The sequence below is a fragment of the Dicentrarchus labrax genome, unplaced genomic scaffold (assembly GCF_905237075.1).
Source record: "Dicentrarchus labrax unplaced genomic scaffold, dlabrax2021, whole genome shotgun sequence".
Classification (NCBI taxonomy): Eukaryota; Metazoa; Chordata; class Actinopteri; family Moronidae; genus Dicentrarchus; species Dicentrarchus labrax.
In genome coordinates this window covers 2,660,906-2,671,884 of record NW_026136716.1, presented here as the reverse complement: position 1 = coordinate 2,671,884, position 10,979 = coordinate 2,660,906, and the positions used below count along the sequence as shown (strand labels likewise).

The following is a 10,979-nucleotide window of genomic DNA, read 5'->3' as shown; positions in this document are numbered from 1 at the left end:
AGATGAAAGACTTTCAGTTGTCTTGTCATGATATAATCTTTAATCCCTATACATATATTTCCCTCTGTAACATTGCACATTATCATCAGTTTTGGACAGAACAGACAGATGGGGGTATTTTGGTCAGGTCACAAGTAAATTAATAAAAATAATAAATAATAGAAAAATCTTCTTCACACAATCACATATAAAGTTCTACATATTGAATACAACAATGTAACAGGACAGTTAAACCATTGTATCTGTACAAATAGATTTTCACATGTTTTTATCACATATTTCACATACTTTATGATATACTGCACTTTGGGCCAACATACAGAAAAGCAAAGGGTTATCGATGTAACCCCGGTTCTCTGAGTCTTTAAAAGTTCTTCGGTAAGTTTCTCTTCTCCAAACCTGGGTCAAATAATATTTAACAACAATGTTTTAGAGCGACTTTTGCTCTGATTTATTTACCGCTAATATGGTCAATCCCTAGACAGAGTAAATAGTGTTTGTCCCAGGTGTGGTCTCAACTTCAGTAGGTTCTTCATGATGATGCTGGCAAACAATAATTATGCCAACACACTGCACACTTTTACTGCAGAGAAAAATTAAATCAAGTTGACTTTAACAAACACTCTGGTGAACAACAAGGTTAGGGCTGGGTTCAATCTTAAAAAGCACCTTTTGACTAAGACCATCTTGGATGCAAAAGATGCTGCACGTTCATAATAATAATGTAGATAAAGTTTAGGTTTTATGCCCAATCTGGCTATTTTTCTTTTTTAGATTTTCCCTTTTGAAATGTCACAACAATAGTAAACTGGACTTACTTTAGTTTCTTGAAGTGTGTAACACCTTAACACTCGTTAAGGTCACATGCCATCATGTGAGAGTCGTCAGAGTCACATGGGTGCAGGTGTGAACAGCAACCTACAACACAACCTACTCATTAGTCAGGTTTTAACCAAATTTCCATAAAATCAGCAAAAAGAAATGTGTTTCCAACCACTGCTTTGTCCTTCCTTTTAAAAGCAACTGTTCTTCTTGGGCACTAAAAAACTTTACTTTTATGTTCTCAAGTAATGGATTTATTGTGTGGTGTTTGTTGACTAACTAATTGATTAATTGACTAATTGTTTCAGCTTTGAACTTCACGATCGGAAGCCTGAGATCTCGACAACGAGAGATGGTAAAAAAAGGTAAAGAATAAAGGAAGGCTTCACATTTATCTGCATTATTGTGCACATGGTCTAACTTAGTCAAAAGATGCACGGAGCAAACCAAGCCCAGGTCATTCAGTACAGGTTCAACACATATGCACACACATTCACATGCATCCTCAACCTTTCACACGACCATACAACGCACCCACCCAAACACCTACGGAAACAGACGGCGAAGCTCGACGTACACGGTGTCCATTTTGCTTTTACACCCAGGAGTCAGGGGAGCCGGTGAACTTGTTCGCCCTGTTTGAAGGCCTCCGTGTGGTGGAGTAGAAGTCCACGTAGTTGGTGTTGGCTTTGAATTGGAGCGACTGGCTGGCGTAGCCGTCGGGGGAGGACGGGGTCAGGTGGACCGGTTCGTCCTCGTACTGCTCCTCTCCGTAGCCTTGAGGGGACGACAGGTACATTCTGTAGCTGTTGTAGTTCTTCCTGTCGGGCTCGTCGTAAAATGGCTCTGTGTGCTGGGAGAGGGACAACGATGGGATTTATTGAATGGGGAATTATACAGTATACATGTTAAGAGGTAGTGCTTCAACTTAAACATTTTCAGTTATGATTGATCTGTTAATTATTGTCTTAAATTAACTGAGGAACTGTTTGGACCTAAAAAATATATAAGTTTTTGCCTAAAACAGGATTCAAACAGTTAAGCACTTATTTAAAATACTACTGATTGATTAAATAATCTGAATAATAATCATTTTAAGAGAAATCAAAGCTAAAATTCAATACTTTAATTTAACAATTGCTGAATTTTACACAATTTCTTACCTGGGACCTTCTCAAATCCTCTCCTGACTGGGAAGAATATGTCCCAATGAAATATGGAGTTTTCTTCTCAGACCCTTAAGTGGAAAAATGCAACAGCACAGAAGGGAGAAAAGGTGAAACAAACGACTTTTTAACAGTCAATTTGGTGTTAATCTGGTGGCAAGTCTGTGTGTTAATGAAGAAACAATCAATATCAATACGAACCTGTGTACTGCCGTTTGTGTAAACTGTTGTCTCCATAATACGTGTCGAGTTGCATAGATGACTGTGCCCTCTGATAGTTTGTACTGTGTCTTCTTATCCCGAGCATCGCCGGCGAGGATGTTGCACTACCACCTGAGAAAATAAAAGACAAAACAAGAAAACATTTTTTCAGAAAGGCATAAAAACTTCCCGCACGATCGTCAAACTTGACCTCACTCACCGGATCTCTTACCTGATTGGATGACGGGGGACATCTGCAGCGGGCTGGTGGGCAGGGTCGGCTGTGAAAGGTAGCGGTCTCGCTCCAGAGTGGAGACGGGAGTGACGAAGTGAGTGTAGTTCCAGCCGTCCTGCACACACAAAGTTCACCTCAGTTTAGTTACACATAGTTACAATGTTAAGTTTTTTTTCCACAACATTATAAAGTTAAATCTATTCTATTGAGGTTTTTTTTCACCAGGACCAAGAAATATGATCACATCAATCAAGATTTTACTGATTACTTTAAAGAATCTTCATGGCCTCTCCTTCTTCTATCTCTGACCTATTAGTACGGTAAGCGCCGGCTCATGCTTTGAGATCCTCAGGCAGAGGTCTTCTGTCTGTTCCAGAGGCCTCGTTAAAAACGAAATGGGACACAGCGTTTTGCAGCCGAGGCTCTGGAACAATCTGCCTGAGGAAATCAGGTCGGCTGAGTCAGTCTTTTCTTAAAACATACTTGAGAACCTGAATTTAGTTAGAAGTATCTTTTATTTCTTGAATGTTTTTCTTGCTTTATCTGGCTGGAATGTTCTTTTATTATGATGTACTATGGTCTTACCCCGAATGATAAACAGATGATAAACAGATGATCTGCTCTTTGTGTTGAGAACATTTCTACAACTCTTGGATTGCTGAAATGTCAAAAGAAGAGTGTCTGCACTGGTACCGACCTGTTTGTAGAGGCTCCTCAGCTCCCTGTACTGCCACAGTGTGTTCAACACCTGAGCCGCTGCCTTTACGACCTTCATCGAGTACCTGCAACATCAAAGTGAAATCATTTTAAGGTAATAAGGGATAAAGAATTCAACAGAAAAGGAAAAATACTATTAAAAATTAAACATTTACATCACAGGTACAAAGCAGCTGCTGTCTACATGAAGTTTCTCTGCGGTTTCATACCCTTTCCCTCGTCCTTTGCTGATGTCCACCAGCTTCTCGATGCCTCCGCTGTCAGCTAAAGCTTTGGCGTTCTCCATGTTGCGGCTGGTGACCTCATGCAGCGTGCAGCACACTGACGCCACCGTATCGTCTGACAGCACCGACGGATTGCCGCCGGGTAGCCGGTTCACCAGGTCCCGCATGGCGTACTTTCCTGCAGGAAATATGGACTTCATTCAGATATTCAATTCAGTTTAGTTTTTACTGTTTGTTTTCTATTAGCTTCAGCATTTAGCTTTTTTCATCATAATTTAGGGGGTATTTGTCTCAATAAACATGTGCACCAATGCCTTCTCTAATGCTTATTCTGTTGACATACTTGACTAAATTGCCAAAAACTACATATATATGTACATTTTTATTTTATTTTAGTTTGTTTTGTAAGTGCACAATATTGTTTCAGTTAGATTTCATTCTTTTATAAAGACTTCCAGTTGCGGTGTAGTTGCATCATTCCACCCTCTCTTTCTAAATGCCAGGCAGTAACTACGGTGGCTGTAAAAAAAACTCCACTATTGCTTATAGGATGACAAGCTGAGGAAGAGGACTGTCAGCTAGTGGTATGTAGGTATGTAAGGTTTTAATGTTTGCACCAAATTTGTTTACAGGCAGAGCTGACTGAATAGTTTGATTTGGTAAATGTCAGTTTAGTGACCTCTTAATTAGTAATTTATCTGGTAATTCCAGATATTTGCCTAGTTCATCATGTTTGTACAGAGAGGAAAAAACACCTTCAACACAGCTGTTGTCCATAAGGGGGCAATGTATTATCACTCTTTCAAGACTCAGTCTGATTGGAATGAATGGACTGTGATGAGATACAAAAATCTGTATCTGTTTAAACAAGCTGTTGATGTTCCTGACTGACATGTGAAGAAGATATTTTCACAGTTTGAGTTTCTGGGGATCAGTCTGTTATTGTGTGTGTGTTTCAGTGTGTGTTTGGACCTATCAGCTCCTTGTTGCGGCTGTCCAGCGCCATGTTGCGGAGAGCAGTGGCGACGGAGCAGACGACCCGGTCGTTGTCCATTCTCAGCAGCTCCACCAGGATGGGCAGACCTTTCTCTTTACGCACCGCTGCTCTGATGTACGCTGAGAACTGGACACAAACAGTACATATTGCTCTCAGATACTTATTTATCTTCTCTTTTTTTGGGTACTTTTATACTTTTAAATGAGTGCTGGTATATTGCTAAAATGTTATTCTTCTGCAGAAAAGCATGTATAGTAAGAAGTCCCACCTTCCAGTTTCCAGCAGAGAGGTTCTGCAGCGACCCGGCGGCGCCCTCCAGCGTGGCGGGGTTGGAGCTCTCGGCCAGCAGGTTGAGGTACGGCTTCACCACCATCGGGTGCCACAGCAGCTCCGCCCCCCTCAGAGACTGGGAGAAACCCGGGATCGGCCCAATGCCGTCCCACTGCATGAAACACACAGCAAATGTGTTTTAAACTCTGCACGTTCATCTTCTGTTCAATGTAGACTCCTTATGCAGCTTCTTACATAAGGATGAAAATGTGTTTGTACCTTGTCGTCGGGCCAGCCGCCCCGCTTCCTGCCACGCCTCCTCTTGCCCCAGCAGAGGTAGTCCAGCTCCTTGGCCGGGGAGGAGAAGCCCAGAAGGGTGTCCAGCTCCTGGTTGCCGAGGAGACGAGAGGAGGGCATCTCCACCTCCAGCCGGTACGAGAGGTTCCTCAGGGTGCAGACGCTGTTCTCCACGATCTGAGAAATATAAAAGTCTAAATATCTCAACAGAGATCAATGGGAGAGCTTTGAAGTGTTTTTTATGGTAGTGTGAATTATTATATACTTCTGTTACATTTTAGGGTTAAGCTGGGTTTGAGTTATGGGGGAGATGAGCTTTACTTCTACTTTTCTGTAGAACAATTGTAGTGGGCCGCTGTGTGAAAGTGACCACATAGTGAAGCCAACACGGACGTAACAAAAACTGCAGTTCCTTTAACGGCCACTTGAGGCTGGCTCCAGCAGTAAGTCAATCCCCATAAGGCCCCATATTAAAATACTTTCCAGTAGAAATAAACATGTTTACAGCCTGGTACAAAAAACAGTGTTGGTCTCTATAGTAAATTTCCCCGTTCATGACAACAGTCTGAGGTAATGAGCTCTCTCTCCTCTCTCCACCTCTATTGAGACAACCCCACAAAGCTCAGATTATAACCCGTACCCTGGTTAAGAATTTGGGTAAGGCTGTGTCAAGGTCAGGTTAAGGCGAGGGTAATTCTCCTGGGAATAAATTGTGACAAGAAGTGTGTGTTTTTGCAGCACCTTGCTGTCGTAGTCGGACGTGTTAACGCAGGCTTTGAGGACGTGAAGCAGCGAGTCGACGAGACCTTCACAGCAACGCAGCTGACTCCTCGCCTCCTCTCCTGCTGAGCTCAGGTTCCTTACACACACACACACACACACACACACACAAACACAGACACACACATATGAAGCCACACATTAATTCAGAGTGAGGTGCAGTGTGTGGATTCCCCCACACGGTGGCTTTAAAAAACCTGCCCGGATACAGTAAAGGAAAGAGCTGATCCTCCAATAGGAACCTTCAGCTGCTGCTAATGGAGAGCTGACATGAGATGACTGCACAACAGCACATAGCTCCCACAATGCATTTCTATACTATCAATCTACAGTCTCGGTCAGTCTGAATGCAGAGAAATGCTGGAGGCTGATGTGCACAGAGAACTAGTTTCCCTGCAGCACAGAGTCACTTAAAGCTGCCCTATTGTAGGAAATAACCACCACCAGAAGATGTTTAATGAAGCCTATAAAATTCATTTTGTTTGATAAAAGTTATTGCATTGCAGTGCAGCTTGTATTTGGTTTTACTGGCTATAGTGGCTAATCTTCATCTTGTTATTATCGACCCGATTACTCGTCCATCGATGTAACCTCACAGTCAACATACTCATCACTTACAATGCTCAGTGAGCTTTGGGAATTAATTAACTTGCAGCAAGAACATTTTTGCAAGCTAGCACTTCAGGAAAGACACCTGGCCTTGATCTTGATTGGCTCCCGACACTGAACAATGACTGGCGCCCATCCAATCAGGCCAATTTGTGGCATTCGGGCTGGGAAGTCTCCACCAGGCAGGTTTAATTCATTTGATTTAGAGAGGATGGTGCCCAATCAGAGTCAAATTCATTCAAAAGATTCTTCTCTCAAGGGGTCTCCCTGTTAGCTTAGTAAATGAGTGGTTACTCCTCTGCCAACATAAACTGATGGATGGTAGAGATGGGAAAGAATCCTGTGTTTTATCTGACCACTCAAGATGGTCGTATGGCTACAAAGTTGGTCTTATGAGGGTTAAAAATACTGTAAATTGTTAATAAGGGCATTTCCGTATTACAACACAAACATAAAATAGGAAAATTAAAAATGATTTTGATATTTAATGTGTCTGATTTGTGGAAGTTGCTGACCTCTTTGTGTGGTGCACTTGATTGCATGCAATAAACACACTTGGGCAGTGGGGTTACCCACAGTCAAACTCAGTGTATCCATGGCAACATTATACTGTTCACACAGGAACTTTTAACATCCTTCAAGATACTGCCTCATACTGAGTTCAAGCACATATTCATTACAAGCAGTCAGCAGCTCGACTTCCTGGTCACACAAATTGGACACATTAAATCAAATTCAGTCTTTACTTGTTGGATTCGTAAATGAATAATGAAATATCTGATTGTGTTTTCCGCTTTTAGATTATATACTGAATAAGGAAAGAGTCAGTGATACACAGATTCATATATACTGCAGAAAAATCTTGCAGCAGCCAAATTAGTTTTTTTTTTTTTTCAAAATCAGCATGTTCACACCGTCTTCATGAAGCCTCGTCGCCTCGTGTCATCAGCGGTTGGAAAGCCTCCTGTTTAATTGCCCTTCAGGCAGTTTCTGGCCTCATCTGGGACGATCCAGTCTTTTATCAAGTGTTCTTGGGTTGTTAGATCTTCTCCACTCACTGGGCGAGCGCTCCTTCCAGAGGACGTTGGACTCAACCTCATTAGATATGTTTAAAAGGGGGAAGAGAGGCCAAGTGCTTGGCCAGTAGCGAGCTCAGGGAATCTTAAGGCGCTCTTGAAGATGAAAAATGTTTTTTTAAGCACTTTTAAAGAGAGAAGTTTTATTAAAAGGCTTCATTTAGTCTGGCACATCTCACACAGTCTTCGACATCAGGGTGGAAACAGTAAAAAAAAGACCAGGTACTCTATATAGGCAGTACACTGGAAATAAGCATCAGTATCACGATTAATTTCTCATCTCACAGATTTGAATCTTCACATATTTGTATCGGATTTAATTGCTCATGATATATTTTTACATTCCTAATAACAATGATACCAGAATATTAATATCATGAAATAACTGATGGTGCTCCAGTGCCATTAGGTTGTTTACAAAAAGGGTTCATTCAAGCACTGATATACTAATGCATTCAATTAGATATTTATCTTCTCATTCTTTTTGTTTTTCTTGGGTATAAAAGATCACTCACACTGGCCTAGGTTGGGAAATATAACTGTGCTATTTGAAGTTTTACAGGATTGTGTAAAATGTAAAAGTCTGCATTATTATCTTGAGCTGAGGTGAAATGAATCATCTGGAATTCAAGGAGCTTCTATATCAAATTACATCTTTCAAATGAGCCCAACTTAAGCTGTTTTATTTTCTGGTACACGTGAGCTGCACGCTATTCTTCTGCAACTATCGCTGTAAAAAATTTGCAGACGATGAAGCTAAATCTTCAACCTCGGCTTTGACTTTTAAGACACGCTTTGCTGTTATTTGTCTCTAATGTGGTCAAATGCCTACTTGAGATTTCATGCCTGCATAAAATCCTCATTACAGAGCCTCTCACTGACGATTATGCGTCTGTGATTATGCGCTGTGGTTTTACAGAATCATTAAAATGAAAAGCAGAGATGGAGAAAAAGCAGCAGAGTCGAACAATAAATCCAAAAGTCATCCTTGCATTTCAAAACGAGGATCGATCTAATGAGCTGACGGCACGCCTGGTAACTCAACAGGCTTAGGAGGCGAGGCACTTTGTGAGATCTATTTTCATTAAGAAGTGAGATTTGTGTGGTTTTAGGACAGTAAAGGGTGTACTGTGTGGTGATGATTATGATTAACATTGATATATAACAAGAGTAATGGGGGCGTCAGCAGTTGGAGTCTTTTCCAAAATGTTATTTTTCCATTTTTCTATCAAACGGAGGATCATTTTATCATCACAGGACAAAAATCGACAAAGCAATACATTTTTTATGACCCATTAAGCAGTGTGTGTGTGTGTGTGTGTGTGTGGGGGGGGGGGGGTGTTTGTTTTGTTCCTCACCTCAGGCAGCCGGTGGTGTTACGCAGCAGCAGGGAGGACTGGAACTTGACTTTGTGCTCGTCGCGGTGCGAGATGCTGCTCCAGCCCGAGTGGGGGATGACGACCGTGTTGGTCAGCGTGGTCAGAGCGTCGCGGATGATGGTCATCTTCACTGCGTCACATGAAGAGAGGTTCCACAGGACGCCTGGGGGTGCAAGGTGCAGAAAAATGAAAGTTTGCCACGATGTCACGTCAGAAATCAGTGTTTCTTCTTACAGTGTGATGCTTGAGCTTCACTGTGCAGTTTGACACTAGAAGGATGTTTTCACATTCATCTGCAGAAAGTTTCTCTGTGCTCACTGAAAATCTGATTTTAAAGCTGCAGCAGGTAACTTTTTGTCATATTTGCTGTATTTGTTTTCCTATATCCTGACAGTAGTACACGAGACAGATAATCTGTGAAAAGATCAGGTTCCTCTGCGATTCTTGCTATTAGGAGCACTAGGAGGAGCCAGAGAAACCTGATGTTTTCACAGATTATCTGTCTCATGTCCTACTGTCAGGATATAGTCAAAGTTTCAGCAAATATGACAAAGAAATATTTTAGTTACCTGCTGTAGCTTTAAGGGGAATCAAACAGTTTCACATAGTATTCTGGTGATGAGGTAGCAGCTACAGATATTCTACTGGCTTGAAGGTCAAAGCCAAAAGTAATCATGCTTTTGGTGATTATAAAATTGGGCACAAAAACTTCTTTAAACCAATTTCTTTTCTCTGGCTCTCTCTTGATTTTATAACCTTTATTTCATATGTTAAGTTCTGTGTCTTTAATCACCCACTTTACCATTGGTTTCCTCCTATAAAGCACTTTGTAACTTCTGTTCTGAAAACAGCTATATTAATGAAGTTTGCTCATATACGATATAATAACAAAAAAACAAAGCTTTGACAACAAGGGCAAAATAAGACTCTGATGAAGATAACACATAAAAACTTCCAAAGCAGCGTGGGTGTAAATCAAACCACAACAGTGTTACAGCCTCACTTCACCCTGCAAGATACAAAATCTATGTATAAATACACATTAGTTTATATCACAAAGTGTAAAGGAGAAGTACATTTGCTGTGAGGTGGGAAAACTTAAACTGGAAGAGGGGTGCCAGAAGACTCCTTCGGCTTTTTGGCTCATCTTTTTTCTTTTAGACTTTTCTTTTTGGACAGAGCTTCTGGGTCTGTGAAGTGAAGCCAACTATTTAAGTGACTTAAACCTGCATTTTTTTCTAATGGCCAGCGTGGGCTTCAAAAAGAAATCTGATACTATTGAGTCTTATGGGGAAATGGCCTTACGTCTCACTTGATTTATGAGCTCAGTAAACAGTTTTCTAATTAGTTTATTGTCTCAATATCTAGTTTCAAGTCTTCTTCCATACAGCATGACGTTCATTTAATAAATTATGGTCCAATTTAGAGTAAACTAGACTATAAAGAAGGGTATGCTTTTCTTTTAAAAACTCACATCAAACTGTCAAACTAGGCAGTGCTGATCAAATATGAATCAAGAGTCCGTTACTGCGTTGACTATTCCTCTCCCAAAGTCTATTCAGGAACATATTTTAGTGAACTGTTTATCTGTAATGACTAGGGAGCCACCATTGTGCGGTACGTCACCGTCCCCGGCTGCAAAAAAACAACATGGTGATGGTCATAATGCCAACTGGAGGCTTCAACATGGCACCAAAGGGTGACGTCAGGATAGGTTCACACTTATGTAGGGATGTGGTAGATTAGAAATAAAGAAACTGGACAGTACAACTATAATAATGCTGTAAAAATAAAAACTTTCCCAGAACTTAATCACCAGCTGAAGACTCTCCCCTGTGTTTTCCTCAAGAATCCAAGCCATCTAGCAGTTTTCTATCTCCTGGTATTAAACAGTATGTGTGGTGTGGCTGCAGAGCTGTCAGCGGCATCCTGTTTCCAAAGCACATTATCTTAGCATCTGTCCCGAGGACTGTGCCTAGATCTGCTGTCAACACAGCGCGCTGAGTGTTTAAGCCTCTGCCACTCTCACCTCCCACAGAACAGCCGATACACAGATTAATACACAGCCAGCCAGTCAGACGGCGACACAGACCGACTCTCAGCCAGCAAGCCAGCTAGCCAACAAACCTCGCGAGCAGGCGAGCGCCCACACACATCGCAGCGGGATTTCAATGTGTCATGTTTTGCATTTGGAAACTGGTGCTTT

At 41.5% G+C, this 10,979-nt stretch overlaps 1 protein-coding gene across 4 annotated transcripts in view; it reads right to left on the bottom strand.

The window, feature by feature from the left end:
• Positions 1-17: 17 nt before the first annotated feature.
• The window catches only part of LOC127378589 (plakophilin-4-like), a 43,896-nt gene continuing 32,934 nt past the window's right edge, over positions 18-10,979 (bottom strand). For all 4 annotated transcript variants that reach the window (XM_051427555.1, XM_051427554.1, XM_051427556.1 and 1 more), the window contains exons 12-22: positions 8,753-8,936; positions 5,671-5,788; positions 4,912-5,106; positions 4,631-4,804; positions 4,338-4,488; positions 3,351-3,543; positions 3,122-3,206; positions 2,422-2,539; positions 2,190-2,321; positions 1,986-2,059; positions 18-1,675 (exon numbers count right to left, since the gene is read on the bottom strand). In XM_051427555.1, the coding sequence (XP_051283515.1) occupies positions 1,418-1,675; positions 1,986-2,059; positions 2,190-2,321; positions 2,422-2,539; positions 3,122-3,206; positions 3,351-3,543; positions 4,338-4,488; positions 4,631-4,804; positions 4,912-5,106; positions 5,671-5,788; positions 8,753-8,936 (1,682 nt within the window). In that variant the 3' untranslated portion in view covers positions 18-1,417. The remainder of the gene's footprint in view (positions 1,676-1,985; positions 2,060-2,189; positions 2,322-2,421; positions 2,540-3,121; positions 3,207-3,350; positions 3,544-4,337; positions 4,489-4,630; positions 4,805-4,911; positions 5,107-5,670; positions 5,789-8,752; positions 8,937-10,979) is intronic.